General features: G+C 48.6%; 1 protein-coding gene across 1 annotated transcript in view; it reads left to right on the top strand.

Annotated features, from left to right (window-relative positions):
• Positions 1–15,508, top strand: part of SMARCC1 (SWI/SNF related, matrix associated, actin dependent regulator of chromatin subfamily c member 1) — a 90,559-nt gene extending 75,051 nt beyond the window's left edge. Inside the window, exons 27-28 of the mRNA XM_049798146.1 lie at positions 12,774–12,950; positions 14,604–15,508. Coding sequence (XP_049654103.1) covers positions 12,774–12,950; positions 14,604–14,689 — 263 coding nt within the window. The 3' untranslated portion in view covers positions 14,690–15,508. The remainder of the gene's footprint in view (positions 1–12,773; positions 12,951–14,603) is intronic.
• Positions 15,509–24,703: the final 9,195 nt, after the last annotated feature.

Raw genomic sequence — 24,703 nt, 5'->3', positions numbered from 1 at the left:
CATCGTTGGAGACAGTCAGGCCAAGCTTGGAAGTAAAAAATGGAGCTGCCACGAAGTATCATTTTCAGATGTTTTAGCTTGTTTGTATTTCCTTAGACCTTTTTTTTATGCCCAGTGATCTCTGCTTCTTCAAAAACAATCATTCCCTCAAATTCTTCAGTTCATGACACACCTGTGTAAAACAAAAAAAACCAAACAAACAAAAAAAACCAAAAAAAACAAAAAAAACAAAAAAACAAAAAAAAAAAAAAACAAAACAAAAAACCCACCAACCTTAGGGGAAAGGACCCAAGCGAGAAGCAGAGGCAGGAAGCTCCTTAAGCAGTTTCCTTTGGCAGGAGACCTGATTCTGATATGCTCCCATGCTCTATTAGGGCTTGGCTTTGTGGCTTCTGCCCTTCAGTTGTGCTTGATGCCAAGGGTAGAGATATTCCTAATACTGAAGGATGGAAAAACTAGGTGGCGATGTGATTGTGCCTCACCTCAGGAGGAGGAACATCCACTGGGCATAAAAAATATTACTGCCATTTACTCAAAACAACTATTTGTGCTTAATGGCAAAACTGACAGCCCTCCTGTTAAGTAATTAAATTTCTAACAGTATTTGCAGTCTCACCGTTAAACCATTTTACTGTTAAAAGGGATTGAGACTATCAAATGTTGTACTTATGCTATGAAGATATTTATGGGAGTTAGAATTGGTGGCTTTCCTGTAGGTGCTAAATGTTGTTGAAATTATAATTTAAAACAGAATAGCACCCACCGCCTGGCATGTAGTAAACTGATTATCCAACTAGAGCACAGTGAAGGAGAATAGCTTTTGTCAGTTGTCAACTGCTTGACCAAAAACTATTCTAAAAGAAGACCTGATCAGTTGTTAGCTGAAAATATTTTGAAAGATCTTGCATAGGCTGCTGCTGAAGAAACTGAAGAGTTTGGACTATCATAATCAAAAACAGGATGTGGCAACTGAAAGCCTGCAGGAGCTTGAGTTTTCATTTTGGGAAAAGACCTGTGTTAACTGTATGGTTTGGAAAAGAGCAGAAGTGCATAGTAAAGTAGCAGGATTTGCAGATGACCATGAAAATGTGAGTTATCTAATCCAGCTGTGTGAATCTCCACAGTAAAAAAAAAAAAAACAAACCCACTTGATTTGATCAACGGATGCAGAGTAATGCTAATTGGACAGGAAAGTAAGAGTTAGTTGTCTTGTGATCTAGATGCTTAAGCTAACGATCTTTTTAAGGGACCAGAGTCAGTGAGCTCCTGGCTTCATTGTGCCCTTGTGGACAAAAAATGCTGACATTGTTTTGGGAGCTGTTTTGGTTTTTGCTGAAATTGAATTGGGAGTGTGATAAAATATGGTCTATTGGTTTTTTTAGATTCAAATAATATTGTAGCTCGATTTGTCTGTCGTATGCTGTATTGACTACTCAGGTCTATTTACTTAGCAGCAGAATGAAGAAACATTCTGTGGAATGAAAAAATAGCAAATTGAAAACAGATTAAAGGGGGGAATCATTGCATACCATTAGACTAGCTCTTACTTACAAGCTGCTATTGAGACTGAAAATGTAACAAGATTAAATGCATTATTGTATTCTCTAGGGGACTAATAAAACTTGATTTCTAATATATTCACATCCTTGGTTCACATAATACCTTATTACTTCAGCCCCATTGTAATCATCCAGGTCCTCTGTATCCCCAGTGATCCCTTTCAGTGTGTATTGTGGGCATTGTGGTACTGTGTTAATTAGTCAGTACATCTCTTTTTCAGATTTGATTAAAGTTAGTCAATAGATTGACTTTTCTACCATCACCACCCCTCCTGTTAGAGGGCAGCAAACTGATGGATGAGGTGCAGCACTTCTGGCTCCCATGACAGGGAAGCATCTGGTGCTGTCTCATGCTGTACAGATACAGGACTAGGATCTTGCCTTTTACCTAGTCTGACAGTTTGCTGGTTTGATATTTTTGTGAAGGTGAGAATTCAGAGGCCCTTTGAGAGTTCAAAGGCAACCCCCTTGCTTTTTCTGTCATATCCCAACTGATCTAGAAAGCAAAATAGTGCCTTTTCGTCAGGCTCTCAGTGGAAGTTTGTCAGAGAATGCGTGGGAAGTCCATAAGTGCCAAAGCTTTTTGGCTTCACAGTGGGGTTCTGTATAACTTGAGGGCAAGGAGAGAAATTGGGAAAGTTCGCTGTTTCCTCAAGTGAGTTCAGCTGAGCCAGTCCGGGGGGTGTGTGTGTAAATAGTAACTTAGGGATCCTTCAGTCCCCAGAGATAGTGACTCACCAATTGACCTGATTTTCTGTTTAGGTAGTTTAAGATGCCCAGAGTTTGCCTTTCCTTCACAGATAAGTACATCATCACAGGGAGAATCTCCGTTGCATGTAGCAGCCTCCAGAAATCTTACTGACATGCTGAAGTGGTCAGCAGTTGCATTTTGTGTACACACACCCCATGTATTATATACATTGAAAACCAATCCTTTATCACCTCACGTTGGTCATGTTGAATCTGTGATAAATACTACAGAACTTCTATTCTACATATTTTCCGTACTTTCATTTTTTTAGGGCAATTGTGTATTTATTGGACTTGTAAGTCTTGGAGCATTAATAGTCCAATACTTTAACAACAGACCAACCTGTACATACATAAATCAGTAGCAATTTTTCCTGCTCGTTTGCTAATTTGGGATCCTTTGAAACAGACTGGTGAACTTCACCTTAATAACCACACATCCATAAGTTCCCTCACGGCATGCCTGCCCATGAGTCTCCTGCAGTCTTGGTGGAGATGCCAAAGTTTGGAGGGTGTGGGTAAAATAATTTCACCCTGCTAAAGAGGGCTGAGATATACTTGCAGAAGAAATCTGAAAGCTCTTTTTTGCTGCTTTTAGTCCTGTAGTGGAACCTCTGGCTTCAGAGCTATTGGTGTACAGCTTCCCAGTGCAGAGCTTGACATACTTTTGTAAGAAGGAGGAGCAGTTTCTGTACCTGAGTTCTCAGCTTCTCTCCAATAACAACCTGCTGTCTCTAAGGTGGCCAATTTCAAGAAACCCCAGTGACAAATACCACAGTGTAATTCTTCATTCAGGTATAAAGATGTTATTGGAGACTTAGACAAGTTGCTGCCTGCTGGTCTGTCTAACAGCTCTGCAGGAAGAACTGACCCATTCAGTTTGTGTTGGAGGAAAATCCCCAAAAAAACTTAGCAGTAACTGAGAAGTACCAGTGGGAAACCTTCCAAAACACAGCCCCGAGGGGAAGCTGGAGATGGAAATACCCTGCACAATTTCCTGTTCAGCTTCGTGTTTTTTAACTCCAGACTTTACCTTGGTTCTCACTGATGTTTTCAAACAGGTTTCTGACCTTAATAGTGACTAAAAGTGTAACTGTTGGTTCAGTAGACCATGAACAAAATGCTGTCGTATGTCTTCAAAGTGATTGATGAAAGCTGAAGAGATGGTAGGAAACTAAGTGATAAAAGGATCTGAAAATGCATTTATAAATGGAATTAAAAAAAATTGCTGCTTATGGCTTTTCTTGTTTCAGAGACAGAAGCAGTTAAGCCAAATCTCTTAACTAAAAGTTAACAGTGAAGCTTTTTCCACAAAAATGTCCTTTAGCTTAGATGTCAGTCTCTGGACACAGCTGGTGAATGTCTCCAGTCGAGGGTCAGTCTTTGCAGTGAGCCGCTTCTCATCGGCAAGGCCACGTCTGGTTCTGCTGGACTGCAGAATTTGTTAGGACATGCTAAAAAGCTGAAATAAGTCCAGGGGCCAGTGTCCATGGGCTGGTTTGGTGAAAGAGAAACCAGGACAAGCCAGGAGAGCTTCTCCAGAGAGGAGAGCTGGTGGTCAATTCCACATAAAGCAAAAATTTTACAGCAGATGGTGTACAATGCACAGCCCGAGAGGCTTCTTAGAAGCTTTTGCTGCTTCTCCCAGGGCTTTTCTTTCTGGGTCTGGGTTAACTGTCTTTTTGCTAGTCATGGCAAGCAACATGGCTTGATGGTTAAAGCTTTGAGTTTAAAAATTGGAAATAGGACTCTGTTAATCAGTTTGCTGTGACGTACAGTTTAACTTGATGCCTGCTTCTTCAGTGCAAGCCTGTGCTCGGAGTTTGGCTGCCTTTGGTTTGTCCTCTGGTGCCTGGGTGCGATGAGATTCTGGTCAACTCGATGACCAGAAGTATGTTGCTGTTCTCAGGCACGGGCACTGATTTCAAACAAGTCCCATTACCAGTTCGTTTCCCAGATTTTTTACTTTAACGTCATTTTGACTGAGCTTATTTTGTTCTCCTTTCCCCTGGAATGCAGACTTTTAAAATAGAAGAGTAAAATTGGATTCCAATTTCATTGTGAAAAGCTGTACCTTGTAATTAGAACAGAAAATAAAATTCCCAATTTCTTCCTGTGTTACTAGTCTTGCTGCTGGTTGTATCATTTGAAGCACGTTATTGATTTATCTTTGTGCGCTATTCTGGTTATCTGTGAAATGTGGAGTGCCTTGTACAAGTGATACTTGCGGTGTATAATACGAGAGACTTCGTTAAATTCTTAAAGAAAGAGTGATAGATATGTATTAATAGCTGTCATTAACTTTTTCCTTCAGGGGGGATTTTCAGCTAGTAAATAATTTCTGACCCAAAGCAGAAATAGAATGAGGAGGTAAGAATACACTTTCCACTATGGCTGGATGAGTAACTTTAATAACGTTTTCCCCCCAATATATTTTGCATAATTTTCTGTCAATGGTTGAAATATGCAAAAGAATGCTTTGTAAGTAATTTTGGGCTTGTGTTTTTTTCAAGTAAGTGTTGTGCATTTTATTATTTAAAACTTGCGGTTTTAAACTGAGCTACTGGATACTGTTTACTTTCCTATTGGACTGATTGCAATTCCAGGATTTTTTGGTACAGATAAGGATTTTGAGTTCACTTCCTTTTGGTAAATGTTTTTTAACAACTGTCAGTGCTTTCTTTTTTATCCATCGTACGTAATGAGCTTGCTGGCAGGAGACATGCAGGGAGTAGTCAGATAAAAGGAAAGCAAGGTCATACGGGTGTAAATGGGTTTGCAGTATTCAACCACAGTGCTGTAATACGTGCATAGTTGTGGGTTTGCAAGGTGTTACGGTGGTTGGTAATGCAGAAATATTAAAGCTACGTTGGGTGTTCTCTGGTATATTTTTCACTATGAAAACCTGGCCAGGCAGGAGGCATTATGGGCTGAAATAGTAAATAAGAGTCAACCACAGGACAGTGGTTCCACTGGGGATGCCGGATGTATTTTAGTGACTTGCGTTGTACTGTCGTCTTAACATCTGCAGAGCTTCTCCAGTAAGTTTGAGCAGCTCCTAACTCCTTACAAGAATGTATTATTGAAGATGAATTAATATTTGAAGGTTACCCGTGCTGCCCTGCAGAACGGTTGTCCTTGCTGGTGTGACACAGGAAGCATCTTCTCGACAAAGTATCTTCCATCCTACGTGCTCCCTTGTAGAAAAATAATGGCGAGCCCTCAGCTGTGAGACGTTGTGGATGTCAGGGCCCCGCCAGCCCGGCACGGTGCACCTTGGCGTTCCGAGGTGTCCGACTTCAGCATGCTGATGCCTCCATCGTCAGCGCCGGATGAATCACGCCAGAGGGGAGTGACAAATGCAATATGCAAGCGAAGTGGAAATTCTGCCTCTCCCCTGAGATGAGAAGCTAAATGAGTTATTGTGGTTAATTATTCACAGTTCTTGGCTATGGGATTGTCTGCTGCAGTGCGTGTGGGGAGAGGACGTGCTGAAGGAAAGGACGTGTCTGAGAGGTTGGTTATAAGTGCAGATTTCTGGGTTTTCTGAAAACCATTCCCAGTGGGAAGGAGTGCATCTTGCAGTGCTGCAGAGCTGCTCTGCAGTGAAGCTAGCAGGTATTCCCTGGAGCAGTTCTCTGCTTGTTCCCATATGAAGACTGTGAAACAATTCATTCAGTAGTAGGAGAGCGAGATTTCAGCGAGGCACGTCCCCTACAGAGATTAGAGGAACGTCGGAGCGCAGCCTGCTTTTCCCCTCTCTGAAATCCTGGCTGCCAAAGGAGGAACTCCCTTCACATAACACTGGCTGCGTTTGCAGATTTTCTCTTTGAATGGTAAATAGGGAGAGGTGCGCAGGAGGATTTGAATTGGCTCCAAGCTTTGTGCATCATGCCCCGTCAGCTGCTACAGTGAAACAAAAATACTAAAACTGTTTACCACTCCAATGCCCCTCAAGTAGCTGATTTAATAGAGGTAGAGGCTTATTTAATAGAGATAAATACCTTGGAGATTGTTTAAAAACTGTTCTTCATCTGTTTCACTGTAATGTGAATCTGCAGTTGGCAGTTTGCTAATAGCGGAACGCTTCAGAGCACGCATTAGAAAATGTCTACAATCTCTAACGTGTAAAGGATTTTTTTAGTCTGCTAAATCTTGTTTTATTGAACCTTTTGGCTTTATCTCTTCCTGCGTCTGCTGTTTTTAAGCTCTCCCCCTTATGTAGGTCACGCTTCCACATTTTATGCTTGAGCCACTGTCTTGAAGCAGTATCACTTGTAAAATGAAAAAAACTACAAACTCTATAGAAATAGGACTTCATTTTTACCATAGTGATAGTAGTAATTTCCACTTGCTTAATCCCAGCTTGGTTGGGTATTGCTTGATAATTGCTCAACATCAGCATTTTGGAGTTCTGGTATGTGATAGGATTGTTCCTCTGCAAGTACCCTAAGCTAATTTTAAGATACAGTTGTTGGGTACCATGTCAGGAAGGCAAAAAATGGGCAGCCAACCCTGTATTCAAACACAGAGGAGCTTCTCAGTTTATGGGCTTCTTCAGAAAAACTGCAGTGCTGCTTATTTTTAAATCTCCAAGATTTAAGAGAGAAAAAAGCTCTACAGCCTCCTTGGTCCAGCTAGGAGGGTGCTTCCCAATGAGCATCACTATGAGATTTAGGATCATGACACACTTTGAAACAAATTTTTTCAAAGTTGATTTAATTTCTGTTTAGTGATTTTAGTTTGACTATGGTTGATTTGAATATAAAACATAGTCCTTGAATTTTTGCATTAATGCAGGTTTGACAGCCTTTCTCTCACTGAAGGAATACTTGCCCAATGTCAGAGCACAAGACCTCATGTGAAGCCACTCAGTGTGTAGTAAGTCTGATCCAGCTTCAGGTGCTTCAGAAGAGGTTTTTTTAATATTAATCACTTCATTAGTGCGGAGAGAATCTTGTAGGCATGTGGTGTTAGAAGGAGGATGGCCAAATTACGCTTGGAGAGGTTGAGTCTCCTGTCATGTGGCACCTCCCAGGCTGGGGATTTTTCAGTTCCCAGCTTTCCTGGTCTTCTGAAACAGAGCTACGTTGTTCCAGTTTTTACATTTTTATTCCCTGATCAACCTTAATTTTGCCAGTGAATAACATTCCTCATAGCTGTGAATATCTTCTTTTGCTACAAAGCCTTCTATGTCTTTGGGCCATGTTTTGTCTCCAGTTTCTTGTTTTGGCAAGGTTCAGTCCCTGCCACCCTTCTGCCCTCAGCAGTTTGAGTTGCCCTGTATCTGCTTCTGCTAGTCTGCCTTTGCTTTTGCATGCTTACAGCTGCAATTGTTTCTTCCTTCTTTTTTTTTGGGGGGGGGGGGGGGGGGGGGGGCGTTGAAAGTATAGGAATTCATTAAAAATAAAAGATCTACTCAAGCCAGAGTTCTTAAGAGCATAATAATGTTGTCTTGATGTACCAAGTGGCTGCAGTTCTCATGTGGTACCCTCCAAGTGCAACACTAGAGTCAAAGTGTGGGAGGAGTGGGAGGATGAGGATGTAAAAGGAGGCAGTGCTCGTCTCCCTTGTGTGAGCTAATCTAGATCCAGACACAGTTTCCAATGCTAAAGCTTGGTTTGCCAGCTCCGTTGCTCTGTTCTCCAGCAAACTTGACTTTTCACAAGTAGCTTGTGAGTGTGTGTATATACTGGGTCTGCCCAGATGTTCACATCGCTGTCTTTGATCTGATAGATAGCAAAGGCTTTGTGAAGACGGTAAGAAATGGGGCAAATGCAGATCAAGCCTTCCGCAGTCATACTCCTCGAGCATTTTGACACTCAGTGCTTAGGGCCCACTTTGAACTGGTGTGTTCATAGCCACCGATAGACCTACCCTCTGCAAATCTGTGTTAGCGAGTTCCACAGTGTAACTAAGTTCTGTGAAGCGAGTTTTTAAACCTGCAGCGTAAGAATTGCAGTGGCCACCTTTAATTCTGTATTCAAGGAAATAAAGGCTTCCTATTTGCTTTTCCCATATCTCTTATGATCTTAGACATGAAATAAGCTGTCATCTCTTCCCCCATACAGACTTTCTCCCAAGTACCCTGATGGGCATTAGTTGTACACCTAAGCCTCTACGCTGAGTCCACTTTATTAAATATTATTTTGAGTCCACTAGAAGACTTCCCACTGACCAGGAATATGCAGCCTATCAGTAGAGTGAGGCAGATGCTCGAGTTCCCTTTTTGCCTGTGAAACAAAACCAACCTGCAGTGTTGTTCTGTTCTGGGCTCTAAGGAATAGACTATATTTGCAAAAGCAGCCACTGAAGATACCAGCTACTCTTGGAGGACTTCTTGCACAGGTAAATGGAGGAAAAGAGTATAAATTTTTCCTGGAAAGTTACTCCTTTGAGTTGAAGTTGTAAGGACATTTCATAAGTGAAGAGAACAGGGTATCGGTTACTGAAGTGGCCTGATCAGCCCCCTTTTCTTCTGTGTAGATTGAGATTGCTGTTGATGCAGGAGTGGGGGGGGGAGTTTTCACATTTAGGTTTGTTCTGTTGTGTTTTTTTTTTTTTAATATTTCACCCAGAACTTCCAGCAACTGAAACTCAAGCTGCTGTGTCATATGTTGTGACTGTAGTGCCACAGGTCATCACATAACATCGGGCATGTCAGAAGTTCCCACATCTGTCTCCTGCAAATCAGGGAAAATCCTGACTTCTGGAGCTTGACCAGCTGCCCTTGTACAGCTGTGTACTCTGACAGGCTGTGCTTCAGAGCTGATCTGTTCAGGCTGAGGTCGTACATATCCCCGGACTGTTTTCTGCACACAGGCAGCCTTGCACAATGGAGAAGGGCTGCTTGTTGTCTGCCTGCTATGCTCGTGTCTGAAGCTCCAAGGTGAAGTTTCCTAGGAGCTCAGCACTAGCGCAGAACCGATGACAGAGTCTGCAAATGGGCAGTTCTGGGCTGTTTGAAAACCCACCAGCATTTTGTGTCCAAACAGCACTGGTCCTGTAGCTCCTAACCCACTTCTAATACTAATAGATTACTATGTCTTTAAGTCTCAGCCTGTGCCTGGCTGTTGCTTTCAGTGACAGTGTTCTTGTGTTGCCTGCCATGCCCTTTCTGCCCACTCCTCATCTCAGAGTGAGCTGGACCAAAACAGATGCACAGATGCCAGCAGCAGTAAATTCATGCCGCGTCTGCTTAAATCTTCAGTTATCTGCGTATCCGTTGATATGCTTGAGGGCAGGGCTGCCATTCAGGAGGGCTGAGGCAGGCTGGAGGAATGGGCTGGCAGAAGCCTTGTGAAATTCAACAAGGACAAATGCAAAGTCCTGTACCTGGGAGGACTGACTCTGAGCAGCAGCTCTGCAGCAAAAGCCCTGTGGGTCCTGGTGGGCAGCAAACCGAGCGCGAGCTGGCGGAGACCAGCACCATCCCAGGCTGTGTACAAACAGGAGCACAGGGAGCAGATTGAGGGATGTGATTATGCCTCTCCTTTGCTCAGCAGTTGTTAGACTGCATCTGGAGGATTGGGTACCCTGCTACAAGAAAGGCATCGATTAAACCGGAGTGAGTTCAGCAAAGGGCCACCAAGGATGGTCCAAGGGCCTGAGCCCTTTCCCCATGGAGATGCTGAGGGAATTGGGCTTGTTCAGCCCCAAAAGGAGAAGGCTTGGAGGGACCTACCAGCAGCCCTATGGTACCCCTGAGGAGGTCATCAAGAAGACAGAGACAGGCTTTTCAGTGATGTGTGGTAGGAGTAAGAGGGATGTAAGCTGGAACACAGGAGGTTTTGACTGGATATGAGGAGGTCAAGCACTGCAACAGGTTGTACAGGGAGGTGGTGCAGTCTCCATTCCTGGTGCTTTTAGAGGTCGGTCAGGTCTTGACAAAGCCTTGAGCAACCTGGTCTGCCCTCAGAGCTGACTCTACTTTGGGAGGAGGTTGGACCAGAGACCTCCCAAGGTCCCTTCCAAACCGAGCTATTCTGTGACGGCGGTAACACTTCAGTCCTCTTGCAGCCTGCTGCTGGTGAGGAGGCCACGCACCCAGCTCAACCTGTCTGCGAAAGGGGAACCAGTCACTGGAGCTCTTGCATACAGGACTCGGTTGCCTTGAGTTACTCACAAAGGCATGCCACGTCATTTTAGGAAATATCCCACCTTTTCTTTCTTCTTTAGGTTGTTGATTGAAGGCATAAGGATTCTAAGGGGCTTCTTCAAAACCAGCTATTCACCATCGCCAAAGCAGAAAATATTTTGTTAATAGTGGGGACAAAGGAGGGGATTAGAGGCTCAAATGTACGCAGTTTTTCTGGTTGGCTGCTGCTCCTTAATAAATAGTGATGGAAATGCCATGATGTGTGCTGCAGGCTGCTGATCAGCTATGGAGTGTGTCCAGGGATAAACTTGCAGAGTTCTTTTCCTTTGTAAATGTTTGAGAAATCTGATGGTTTCTGTAGAGCTTCATACCTGCTGCTTGCAGGTATGCTAGTCTTGCTCCTGTGATCAAGCAGCGTCAGGTTGGCACACGGACCTTTTGCTTACATGACCAGGAGCTCCAATGTTATGTTTTCATGGTTTGATGCTTCAGAGTCCCTGTACATTTAAGGTGGTTCAGCACCTCTGTCACAGATCTCCAAGAGTGGATGAAGCTAGTGGGCTGTGGTGTGTTGGATTCTCTTGCACTGGGGCTGTTAGTGGCTCTGATTTCAGAAGAAAGTACTCCCTTATAACATCATCCTGCCTTGCCTTTTTGCAAGGATAGCCTGGTTTTTTTTCAAAGAGCAGGTTATAGGTTTAAAGTACCATGAAACTACAGGCAGAGACCAGCTACCAAGGGCTAGACAAGCTACCAAGTGCTTTAGATAGGTTTCCAAGATGAGCATCTTCTGGAGGAACGTGGCTGAGCAGGGCAAACTTGTGTGGTTAGCGAAGGGACCAAACTTTGGGGAAATGGAGCAAGTTCATCTATTTGTGTTGCGTTTTTCCTTTTTTAACGATTGTTCAATAGGTATTTCTGCATGCTTGGAGTGCCTTTCAGTGGTGCCCCTAGCTTTCTTCAGAAGGGCGGTGATGGAGGAGGATTTGGGATGTCTGGCAGACTTCACCTCTGTGAGAGCGTGTGATGTGGCCCTTAGGCAGAGGTGTCTGTACAGGCGTGAAGTAGTGACAGTTTCCAAAGAGCAGGGTTTGCTTTTGATCACCGGGGTTATTTTAAAAGGCAGATGATTCTTCTTCTAAGTCATAAATTCCCAAGCATTCAGGCATAGACCAGCCCACTGCTTCCTCTTTGACTGAGCTCTGTCTTAGGCTGCTTTGTCCCCTGTCCACCGTGGCTGTGCAAACTTGCTGGTGGGCCAGTACGGTCCTACCTCTGACTGGAGCGTGCTTGCCAAGAGCTGTAACCTGCCTGTTTCAGGCAATAGCCTGTGAGCCGGTGCAATTTCCTGACATCCTACAAAATGGACGTAATGGATATCAATAAAATATTATTCAAAGCTCTTGTTCTGAAGCTGAGCATAAGTAGGAGTTAATAGTGTTTGTGCGGAAGGATTGACTTGGTCCCAAATCCAGAGCTCCCATTTTCTTGGCTTTAACAGCTGGTGTGGCTGTGATGCTTTTTATGTATGTTCAGTCGTCTTTTTCTTCGAGGGTTCTGTCATCACACTTTATTTCACGTAATTGCCTGGAGTTTGGGGTGGAATGAGCACTTCTGAAGGAAGCTTTTACTATCCATGCCTAATAGCTGCTTTTCTAACTAAAATACTGTACCTTGCTGTAAATGTGTAAAAGTAAATGTAATTGGATTATGCAAAGTAATCTCTTCAAATGAGGTTTTAAAGCATCAATCAGCAAGTTGTAGGTGTCCGAAGCTGGGCGAGTCTAACAGTTCCTTTATGCAGCTGAAACATAAAAGTCTTTTATAGAGCTGATCTGTAAGGAAGACTTATTGGAACCCTCCCTCACATCAGAATAGGGTTTTTAATGGTAGAAATTTCTGTACAGTCCAACTTGTAACTGTATGACTTGAGTTCTCCCATTAAATTAATTCATTAGGCTTCGTGGCTGCTCTTTTTCATCAAGTGTTCTTACTTTGATGCCTTGTTACTCTAGTGCAATTTGTTTCCCGCGCCTTCATTTAGATTGCTAGCAAATGCCTTTTTTAGTAGGGGTTCACTTAAAATGTTGGGGTTTGACTGTGAGTGCTACCTTCCGCTTGCTTCTTGTGCCGATGTTTTTGAGACATGAAAAGTGCCCCGTGGCTCTTCCTGAAGGGAGTGTGTTGGCTTTGGGGAGATGAAAAGGCATTTCCTTTGGTGTTTGGACCAAGTATCGAGTTGGCTCTCATGCACGAGACCTTTTTTTTTCCTCACTGCTCGGAGAACAACTAGACTGTTTTTCTCTTCTGATCACTTCCATGTTTCACCTGAGTCTCGTGATCATGTCTCTTCACTGCTCTTGCAGGTCAGATGCCGGGGCCGGGTTCGATGATACCTGGACAGCCCATGCCAGGCCGGATGATGCCAAGCGTGTCAGCCAACATCCATCCAGCCGGCGGTGGTCCCCCCCAGCCTGGCATGTCACCGATGTCAGGAAATCTAATTGGACCTCGTGTTCCTCTAGCAGCTCCGAATGGCATGTGTAAGTGGATCTCCAGCAGAAAACGTTTTGAACGTACCTGGTGTGGCTTTTCTGTCGCTTGTCTTGTTGCTGGAAAAGTCATTGTGGTTGAAACCCCTTTATCTGCTGCAGGAATAATAGGATCTGCGCACATTGGCAGCCAAAGACTGGTGCCAGAGGTGTGCTTGAAGCTTTAAGTGCTTGTCTCCCCTCTAGGCATCCAAATGTAAGCCATTGTCCTTTATTTTATTTATAACATCCCTTATTTTATTTATAATGACACTAAAGCTCTGTGGTCATCATCAAAAACCTTTCTCGACTTAGTCTGGAAGAATGCACAGTAGACATTCAGGAATTAACTTAGAGCTAAATCCTCAAATAGTGGAGATCAGAATATAATTTGGTTCAACAATACCTTACAGAAAACTTAGCACCATGAAATTAGAAAGAGGAAGTCCTAATTAGGAAGAAGCGAAAAGTATATTGGGAATGTTCCTTACATGGTATAAATACCTATACCTCTGAAAATGCAGTTGATTTATGCCAGCCAAAAAAAAGCAGCTGAAGTCAGTAGCCACTGTGTGGGTGTTACTTGAATGAGCGTGAGAATGTCGCCAAACGCAGAAAGCAAAAGAAAAGCTGGCATGGCTGGTGCAGGATGCTCTGTTGTCAATTCCGCAGTAAATTTGTCTATATTAGTTGCGGCCTGGGACAAGCTGTTGGTCTGCTTCAGCACAGCAGTCTTAACCCCCAAAATGTTATTTAGTGTAACTATTGTCAAATGGGGAGGAATTGTGATAGCTTGTAGTACGTATCCCAAAAAATTAATGGGAAAAGCCATCCCGTTTTGGCTTCAGCTGAAGGGAGTTGCTGAGGGTTACTGACTCATCGGTGTTAAGCAGCATAAGCATGAAATACTCCACTGATGCTATTTTAGTTCAGACATTTGCTCCTTATTCTTCTGGTCCTCTAGCTTTCCTTAGTTTTCCTTCCCTTTTTCTGAGCCTCTACCGCTGGGAATGTCTTATGTCAGGTTGTATTCCTGCTTGCTCTCTTCCCTTATCTTAATTTCATTTTTTTCTCCCCTACTAAACAAGTCAGTCATGTTCCATTAACATCTCCTCTCTGTGCATGAAAGCTGGCCTTTTGTATCCTTCATTTTTTTCCTCCTACTTGCTGCATCTGTGGATTCCTCTACTTTAACCTACATACACTGTTCAGAGCTTAAGTGCAGGCTCTGTTTATATAAAGTCTATTGTTCCATCCATTTTAAATAGAAAAGAGCCATAATCTAAAGGCTGGAGCACAGAGCTGGGAGATGAGAAATGCTAATTTCAGCTCTGGAAGTTGCTTGACATGAACTTTGCCAGCTACTGAGTGGCATGCCTGTCATCTTTTCTGTAAAAAACAGGAAATTTTTTCCTATTTCACAGAGTCCACGCAGTGCTTAGTGGTTGAAAAGCACAATAAAACGTGCAGTGGAGCTTCACGTGAAGCTTAAGAGAAAGGGAAGCCGCAGTTGTGGCCATTTCTGATGACAGTCCTTGCTGCTTTCCCCTCAGGCAACCGCGTCTCCCATGGCACATAGACATCTGGGCGTTTGCGTTGGGGTCCTTTTCCACGTTCATCCTCTCGTGGTGTCCTGCTCACTGTTTCTCTGCTGTTTTTTTGCAGATCCCCCTCCTGCACAGCCACCTCCGCCAGCAGAAGGGGTGACCCCACCTCCGGCAGGAGCCCCCCCGGCCTCAGCCGCTCCCTAAGCAGTCAAGGAAGAAGGAACTTCTACAGCAACATAGTGGTGACCAAAAATGAATTCCTCAGTTACCTTCTGTTCCCTTGGGAGGTTTTCACCTCCCGTTGGCCTGCCCCAGTCATGTATGTGTGCATATACATACACATATACGAGCACATACACACAGAGTCTTTTTCCCCCCCTCTCCCCACCACTCGTAACCTGGCAGTACTTGGCATTCCCTTGGGAAAGCTTTAGATCAGAGATGCCAGCAGTGCCTCCGTGTTGCTGGTGGGAAGTACTTTATGCTTTGGTCTGCTTGCCTTTCAGAATGTGCTCAACTCTGGTTTCTTTTGTCTTGGTGTTTTGAGCTTTAGGTTCTGCTGGGGAGGGTAAAAAACCCAAACTTTTAAGGTGGAGGCATTAACTGAGCTTTAGGATGTAGCACATGCCCGCTCCACCTATGATTTAATGTTTCGGGTTCTCCAGGTAGAGCAAAGCATCAAGATCAGATACCAAACCAGTGTTTTGAGCAAAGAAGGAAACTTAGGGCGTGCTGTAGCACAGAAGGTGCAGGAATGCCAGCTGTGTTCATTGCAGATATCTGATCATTAAGGACAGTAGCAGAGTCCTGGGGCTGTCTTGCTAACTTATTAAAGAAAATATTGATCCAGTGCAAATGAAGCCAGGAGTGAATCAATTGGAATAAAACCACTCAATGGTAGGAGTTTTCTTGCTCCAGTTTTTATCTTTCTTTTGCCTTTGGAGGTGGTAGTTGAACCTTCCCTCTGAGTAGTTTGGTACAGTAGCCAACTGAGGAATAAAATCATGATTTTTAGTCCCTCTTTTTTGGAGCATATACTTTTTACTTTTTAAAATGAACAAAACAAACAAAAAAAAGTAGATAGCGGAGAAGTCCTAGCATACGGGATTGGGTTGGGATGGCTGGGATGCAAATGCCAGAACTACCTCCTGCGGACAGCCGAGGTGGGCGGAGTCAGCGACCGTGGTACGAGTCCTGGGGACAACTCACACATCACTTTCTTCCACTCGCTGAGCTTCCTTGGTCTGGGGGGTTGCGGGTAAAGGAACAGCTTCAGCAGGCAAATCTAGGAGCACTCGTTGAGTGAGACCACCAGCGCAGTACTGCTGATACAGACCTCCAGACTGCCAAAACTGCTTGTTTGCTCGTCATTAGTGACTGCAAAAAATCCTTTGCCGACTGTGGTTCAGGTTCTTGCTCTCTTCCCGGCGTAAGAGGGTTTGACAGGTTTCCTTGCCAAAGGTCTGAAGACTGCTTGTTTATTTGAAGGGTGGCTTTCAGTGACCGAGTACAAGGTGGTGGTCTAAAGCTTGACCGGAGAGAGATCTCCCAAATAATCTGAAACCCACAGAACCACTTACACCATTTAAAAAAAAAAAGGATTTGCTTTGAAGAGCACTCAGGTGATGGACTCATCGATGCTAACGGTTGAACTTCCCAGGTCCTGAGAGTGCACGGGTGTGGAGTAACCATTTCTGGGCTGCTTGCACATCCGCTGCATGCTCAGACGATCGTCTGCAGCCTTGTTACTTCCAGTGCATAGGAACGATGCTTTCCACCGTCAAGCTCTAAGAATCCACAGTGCCTAGCAGAGAACGGTCAGGGCCTGCCTGCCTTCCACCTCCCACAAAGGAAATTCATCCCCAATGTTACCTTTCCCTGCAGGGTCTTTGGGGTGAGCATGGGATTTTCTGGTTCAGACCGTAGTCCAGTTTAGAATAACCTCAGGTTGTTTTTAGCGTGATCAACTTCAAGTATAAAGGATCCAGATGGAGACTATTTTTTACTGTACTAGCGATGATCCTACAGAGTACCTGAATTCTTGACACTGTTGTGTTTCTGTATAAATAATACATGTGCTGACTTTTTCATCTGATCCTATGTATAGGGCCGGTTTTATTCCTGCAACACAGCCACCCAATTTTGTGAAATAAAAAAAAATGTGGTTCTTTTGTACAAAGCTTGTGCCAGTTTGGAGTCTCCTTTCCCTCCCTGGGTGTTGCGGATGAGCTGAGAATTGTTAATATGATAGGGTTCTATTTTGGGGCTGCATCTGAACTATAATGGAGTAAATACAAAGCCTGAGCTTGTTACCTGGCAAGGTGGGAGACACCAAAGTAACGCAGGTAAGCAGGCGCATTGTGAAGGGCCTTCGGCGATCCGCCACTTTGGAAAATGGTATTTCACATTTAAAAAGCTTAATGAATGTGGACGAAGTAAAACAGCATTCGAGGCCTAATAGGATTATTTCTGTTTGATTCCTGCTTCCCCACTGTCTTGCTGTGCTAACTTGGACGATTGCTCAGGTTTGCGTTCCCAGTTGAATCGCACACTTGAAAGAAGTGCTCTGAAGTGGCAGATTTTAATAGAGGAGGACTGGGCATGCTGACCTAGCAGGGTCCCACCGTTCCTCTATTCCCATACAAGCTTCACTGTTAATTGTTTAATTCAGATGCCTGTTCAGATCTTTTGTCCTCTCCTGCAGGGCTCCAGAGGCTGCCAGGATAGTTTGCCTTTTTGATTAAGCTGAAACAAGGAATCCAATCTGGATTATATTCTAAATGCTCCTGCTACTTCAAGTAAGAGCCTTTTCCTCTGAAGAACTGTACTAATGGCACTTCTTCCCAGGCGTCCCACGTGTGTAATACCCGCAGTCCCTCATTCCCTGAAGCCGAAGAAGGAAAAGCACGGGGGTGGAGATGTGCCCCCAGGTCCAGGACACCCCACAAAAGCCCTGTCCCCAGTTGGGGATTCCTTCTTTGCTGGCATGGGAGGTCCCTAGGGCTGGGGTCTTCCTCCAAATACTCCCTTGGTGGGCTCCTTAGTGCTCCTCCTGCTTAGGGCCAGAGGGGAAAGGTAAGGAGCAATTGGTGCCTTTGCACTCCAGGTATCTTCAGTGAGGCTTGTCCCTTGCTATTGCACCCTTCTCATCCTGCTGCACGGTCGGCGATTGTCTTTTTTATCTCCTCTCATCTTGAAGACCTTTTTCCTAAGGAATGCGAAGAATATGGTAGATCCGTAGTGTCCATTTTTTAACAGTTATTTTCTATTTATGGGCCTTTAAAGCTTTGCAGCCACAGAAGGTGGCTGAGGCTGGGCTGTTGTCTTGACAGTAATTAGAAGTGAAGTTGAGTGGAGGTCTAGATGCAGTTTGGGACCACACTTTTGAAACTACACCAGGATCATTTGAGATGAGGGTGTCATTAGGGTAAATTGGAAGCTTACCTGCTCTGTGCTGGGCCTTTCTGCCCTGTCCAAAAATTTTGCTGTCCCTCCTGCTAGTACACCCTGCTGGGAGGGGTTTGCCTCTCCATCTGAATAATGTGATACTGCCAGAGACACGAGATAGGGCGTGCAGGTTTCTTTTCTTAGCGCTGTTGCCTTGTTGGCAGGAAGAGCGATGGGGCAGTGGACCAGGAACGGGAACAGACGTTCACACCCCCTGCCTGCATTTGTCTACACTTCCTAATAATATCCTAAAACTCCCCACTGCGGCTGTGTCCTGTCTGGCGATACCAGCTCCACCATGTGGTTCCTAAAAAGCTGCAATTTTTTTTTTCCTGGCTGACTTAAAGCCAAAAATGCACATTACGACACCTGAAGAGTTTGGGGTGTCCCAGTATGCAAGTGCACGCGTTGTCCTCCAGTGCAGTTATTTCAATTCCTCTGCCTTTCTCACGAGAAACTTTAAAACAAAGGATTTTGGCAAGGCTGGAAACTCCTTTTCAAGCTGCAGGTTTTGCAACAAAAAGTAGTACAATGCAGCTGGGGATAACCCCAATGGCTATTGCCAGACACCAGCTCCCATCCCGTGGACTAATCCCCCCCAAATCCCGGTAGGAAACGATGCGCCCCAGACAATCGGTGGCAGCGCAGATGCGGGTGACCTGCCAGCAGCTTGGCTGTGCCGGAGCCGGTCCCTTGCCCGGCTCTCGAGGAACAGTGTCGCTCTTTGTCTGCGCCGTCTCCCGCCCGGCTGCCTGTGCTGCCCGCATGGGAATTTCCCTTTTCATTAGAACCTTCTGCCGCTGCCGGGGGTCACGGTGCAGGGACCCTTTTCAGCAGCCCTGGGAGCTCTCGGGCAGCGGGGTGTCGCCTGGAGACTGCAACGGGAAACCTAGGGGTGATTATTTGGGATCTCCCCCCCCCCCCCCCCCCCCCAAATCCTTCATTTTCTGTCCTTCTGAGTTGAAGCGTGATAAAAACAAGTTGGTGTCTGCCAAAACCAGCAGCCTTTCTATAGTATGCTCCCAGGTTTCTAGCGCCAGGATGTTTGGCAATGCTGGTGGTCACCATGGGCTGGTGCCAAGGTTGCCCACCCGGGTCGGCGTTGGTGAGCCGATGGAGAGCCATGGGGAGGAACCAGTGCTATGGTCCTGGGCGGGTGGGAGCAGCAGATGAGCTGGCGGACAAAGATCTGGACCAGCAGCTTCCAGAACACAGGTTCAGCCCAAGGACCCCCAAGGGGCATCTCCTTGCTGGGCATTTGTCTACGTGCTGCTGTTGGAAGAGCCACTGGATCCCTGCAGGATCCACGTCATGGAAATCCCTTGTTCCCTCGCAGCACTGGGGACCAGGACGCTGTAGAAGACCCATTGGAACGGAGACAGGTTCTGCCCTCGGAGGATGCTCAGCACAGAGCTGGTTTCTAGTTCTCTCTGCTGCTGTAATTTTGCCTTCCCTCTTCGAGGGGAAACAGAGGCTGAATCTTGGAGGTCGTTAAATACCTGTGACCTGTCATGAGAGGGATAAGGTGTGTTTTCAGCACTCTGTGCACCGTGGGGGTTCAGCTCTTCTGCCTTCCTGAGCTTTTTTCCTTCATTTTCCGTTGGGTGAAGTGGTGTTTCTGCTCCTTGTCCTTAACTGTGAAACAGCTGCTTTGATTCAGCCTGCTTTCCAGCAATAATAAAAGCAAAATCGTGAAGATAAAAAGCATTTCTCAAGTGTGTTTAGTGCCCTCTTTGCCAAATCACAAGTATTAAACTGGTTTCTTGAGCTAGGAAGGAGAGGTGGTGAAGGTGCTATTGCTTGCAGCTGACTTACCCCAGTCCGTGACAGTTTTATTTGTCACTCCTTGCAGATTCTGTGAACATTGGCAAACACAAAAGGTGTTGAACACAACTGACAGCTGCGGTGCTCGGTCCTCGGGACGCAATGCTCAGTCCTGGAGACGCAGCTCTCTGCTGGCTCTTCTCCCAGAGCAGCTCAGGCCTGTTTTACTTGGGGTTTTTTTTCTTGATCTTTGGGGCTCGGGAGCTGTAGCGTGCAAGTATTAAACCTCTCCCACCTTTTCCCTCTGCAGATGCAGAGGAACGGGGCTCGAAAACAGCCGCTGCAGGGAGAGCACGAGCCGGGGGCTCTGGCCCTCCGGCAGAGCCGGTGCCCGCTCAGGCGATGGGACTCTGCCTCTGCAACACTGAATCCGTGAGACAAAGGCACCAGCTCCCTGTGCAGGCCAGGGAGGGGATTTTTTGGAAGATCCCAGCTTGCTTATCGCTCTGGCCAGAGGTAGGAGAAGGCCTGGAGGGCTCCAGCACTGCAGGGTGCGCAGAGGTTGCAGATCCATGTGTCTTTACCCGATGCTGCTCATGCAATCCTAAACATAGCTCCTGTTTCGAGGACTTTGAATTGCAGCAATTTTCAGATCAACTCGGCGTCAGGAGCGGTTTGGTGTGTGACTGATACGTGGTGGGTGAATCTGTTCCCTGCAGAAACGGTTTGGATGTTTTTTGTGGGGAATTTGAGGCTGAAGGCAGCGGGGGCACGGGGCCTGGGGGAGCACGGAGGAGGCTGAAGGTTGATTTTTTAAGTCTCGCAGCTGAAGCAGGCGGCAGCTTTCTCCAGCTGTAGGTGTCACATCGGGGCTCATCACCTCAGCGTCATGGTAAGCCAGCTCCAATCGAGGGTAAAGCTGTCCTGCTATAACGCTGCCTGGCTGAGCTGAGCTTGACCCTGGGCTCAGACTCACGGTCAAGGATGCTTTGAGAGGGAAGAGCTTGCGTGTCCGAGGCGAGCAGTGCCCGAGCTGGGGCAGAAAACGCTGACCTCAACCCTGTCTGTTCAATTCAGCATTTTCTGAAGCTGTGATTTCTTTGCGCCTTTCCAATACTTGTTACTTAAGAAAAAAATTGGAAAAAGGGTAGGTTTAACATCTCTGGTACCTGGATGAGGAGGGAAGATGTCAAGCAGGCAGCCCAGGGAGAGAGACCGTGTCAGGGAGACAAAAGCTGGTGGAGAAGCACCAGCTGCAGCTGATCCTGCACCATCCATCGACCCCCTGTTATCCCGGGGACCTGGATGCAGCCCGGTGTGGGTCATACGAGCATGGGGAGGAGGCGATTCCCCCCATGAGGTCCCCGATCGTAATCCAACCTGTCACCTGCACCCAGGTGGGTGTCAGGGTAGATCGACCCCTAGCTGCTCTCAGGGACTGGGGAGGGGAGGAAGGTGCCTGTGTGGGGCTGGCTGCCCCACGGCTGCCGGCACGCTCCGGGAGCTGCCAGCTGGGATGAGCCGGGATGCGGGGCTGAGCCAACTGCTCCCGACAGCATGGGCAGCCCCTGCCTGGCAGCCGGAGCCGGGTATTGGCAAGAGCATGAAGTAGAGCTGGGCTGCGGGGGGGTGATGAGCGAAGCCCCTCCTGTGGGTTTTTGGGGACCTCCAAAGCAGGGCAAGACCCGTGAGCAAGCTCAGCTCACAGCACTGAACCAGGCAGAGAAGGAATTTGGTGTGAAATCCGTCCCCAGCCGCATGTGACCCTCTCGCAGGACAGACAGATGGACAGTGCTCACAGTGATTTCCTCCAGAAACACCCAAAATGGTTTGCCAGTGTGGCTGCATTTCATAATCTTTTAATTCGCCTTAAATATTTTGAGTAACTCCCCCAGAAAAAACATGCACTCGGTGGCAGCAGACGGTTCTGCCCGAGAGGAGGGAGCTGCCACTTGATTTCTTCCGCGAGACTGAAGAGCCATCACTGTCTGTCTGTCCTGCCGCTCCTCATCCAACCCTCTGCTGCTGCTTCTGCCTCCAACGAAGACAAACCTGAGGCAGGTTTGTAGGAAACGTGTTGACAGCAGACTCGCGAGATGGCTCCGACACCCGCGCTGGGCTCTGCTGCCTTGTCTGGTCCTAAATTTAAGCACTATAGCGATGGAGCCTGATGCATTAAGGCTCTTCCACGCTTTGCCTGCTGTGTGTCCCAGGGGTGTTGGAGGGGGGAGGCTCCAAAATTCATCCCCCAGATAGATGTCCCTGCCTGGTGCACGGCATCGACCGCCATTCCTCCTCTCCCTGAAGCAGCAGCTGAGTTCTGCCCACGGAGGGTGGCGAGACCCTCCGTCCCCACCTTGCCCAGCCAGGTTGCCTGCTGCGGGGGGGCTGATCTGGAGCCGGGGCTGCAGGGATGGATGTGGAGCCTGTACTGGAGAGGGGGGGCTCTTCCCATGTGAAGGTGGTCTTGTGGGGAAATGCGATGGGCACCATCCCCCGGGACTTTGGGGGAGAGCAGCCTCCAGCCAGGGTGGGGGGTGCTGACACCCCCTTATCCCCCATGGATTCCATGGGATCCAGGGCAAGGTCCCTCCTCCCTGCGGCGCTCAGAGCCCTGGGGTGACGCTGGCTGCGGCTGGAGCTTTTGGGGTGTTGATACCCTGAGGGGACACCAGTGAGCGGCCGGTCGACCACAGCCACGATGTCCCCTCTGCGGCCGGGCCGGGGCGGGGGGGGATGCTCCCAGACGAGGTGCCCCACGGCTGCGAGGTGACATGGGCCAGAGCCACGCAACCCCATCGGAGAGGAGGAGCTGGTGCTCCAGGACACCGGCACGGGCTGCTCCGAGGGCTGGTTGAGCCATGGAGACATCCAAGACCCGACCAGAACGTGGTCATGGGTGACCGGCTCCAGGTGGTCCCCAGGGGTCCCTGACAGCCCCACGAGCTTCCTGCCCCCAGGAATTACTGTGGGTGCTGGAAGCTTCCATTGGCTGAACAAGCACCAACCGCTTGAGCGTTAACACCTCGAGCCATCGCTGCCGCATGCCAGCACCCTGCCCCGGTGCTGGGGAAGGGCTTTGGGTGCAGGATGGGTGCTGCTACCCTGCCCAGGCTCCATCTCCCTGCCCCGTGTGTCTTCCTCAGCATCGTCCCCATCCCCAGGATCCCACCCGTCTTCCCTCGGCCTTTTGCTGCGACGGCGGGGACCCAGCGGAGGGACCCCCTGCCCTGGGCAGCGCGTGGGACCCCGCTGCCTCTTCCTGACCCTTTTCCCTGGCTGTCACGGCCGTGTCCCCCTATCCATCGTGGTGGCCCCTCAGCCGGTCCCCTTGGAAACGCATCCAGGGGCGGAAGCGCGGGGAATATTAAGCAGGTGCAGCCCCTTCAATCCCCCTTTGAGCGGGGACAGAGCGGGGCTTGTTCCCGGCACGGGGAGCCCGGCCAGGCACAGTGGCTGCTGGGGAGGGGGAGAGGGGACCCCCAGCCCATCTCCCCCAGTCCCTGCAGCCCCCCCTGCACATGGTCCCCACGGCTGCCCCTCTGCGTGGGACAGGGTGGCATGGGCGAGGGGTGGTGCATCGGCGGCTGAGCTGATGTGGGTCCCACGCAGGGCCTGGGGGGCACCGAAATGGGCTCCTTTGGGAGCACCCGCTGCTTCCCTAGGACACCCGGCCCTGCCCTGAGCATCCTTCCCCGGCGCGGGATGCGGGAGCCGCCGTGGCCGGCACATTCCCACGCCGCGGGCGGAGGAGGACACACGGTGACCTTGGAAAGCCTCGGCCAGCCGGGAGCTCACGCCGGCCCCGGGGAGGACGAGGTGGCCAGGGATGGCAAAGGCGAGCTCCTCTTCCATGCAATGGGTTTGGGCTGAGCCCCCCCTCTCCCCGGGTACAGCTCGGGGTGTCCCTACATCTGTGGTTTTCCCCAGCACAGCCACGACATCCCCTGCAAAGGTGGGATTCGGGGCAGCGACGGGCTGGGTCGGCAGTGGCACCCGCAGAGCCCGAGGCTTGGGGGGTCCTGGGGGTCCCTCCGTGCCCACACACCCCCAAAGCCGTCCGTGTGCCTGGCTCCCCCCCGCTACGTTCTTGTCCGCTCGGTCCTGCTCCAGCGTGCACGCCACAGGGCTCCTGCCCGCGGCCCCTCCGGGCTCTCCCCGGCCCCATCGCTACGCTGGTCACGTCTCCGCAGCTTCTCCTCTCCCGGCTCTTCCCTCGCTCGATCCAGCCGTTGCGTCGGCTTGGCCTCCCCGCCTTGTGCTGGGCCACAGCCTGGAGCAGCCCCCCCCCCCCCGCCTGCACCCCCCCTGCCTGCACCCCCAGCCTGTTGGAGAGATGTTCATGGCACCCGCGTGGATGGGTCATGGGTGATGGAGGCCGTGGTGGCATCTGGACCAGTTTGGCACTGGGAAGCGATGACATGGCCGTAGCGGGGGGGGGGGCACTCAGGGGATGAGGAGGGTTTGACCTGACCCCGGGGCCTTCGCCTGGGGGGGGGGGGGTCCGAGCGGCCGCAGCCCCCTGCCCTGTGCCACAGCCCCACGGTGAGTCCGGGGCGATGGCTTCACCCCGGGATTTTGGTGCTCTGCCCTCGCCTCGCTGCTGTTGGGGGGGGGGGACCAGCCCCCTGCAGGACTGTGCATGGGTGGGTGCCTTGGGGGTGCAGGGTGGGGGTCCCAGTTGAGGATTCTGGGGGGGTGTGTGTAATCCTCTGGTGCAGGGATGGGCCCCCCTCCCCACGCAGAAGCATTTTTTTGGGGGGGGGGGTATCAATGAGGAATCCTGGTGCTGGTGGGGTACAAGGGGGGGTCCCCTGGTGCAGGGATGCTCCCCCATGCAGGACCACTTTTGGGGGGGGGTGACAGTGAGGGATGCTGGTGCTGGGGGGGGGGTGGGTCCCAGTGCTGGTACAGGGTTGCCCCCCCACCATGCAGCAGCAGATTTGGCGGGGGGGGATCAGTGAGGGATCCCGGTTCTGGGGTGGTGCAGGGACATCCCAGGGCAAG

Source organism: Accipiter gentilis, chromosome 4, assembly GCF_929443795.1.
Source record: "Accipiter gentilis chromosome 4, bAccGen1.1, whole genome shotgun sequence".
NCBI lineage: Eukaryota > Metazoa > Chordata > Aves > Accipitriformes > Accipitridae > Astur > Astur gentilis.
The sequence above is the reverse complement of the archived record's forward strand: the minus strand, read 5'-3'. Positions and strand labels throughout refer to the sequence as shown.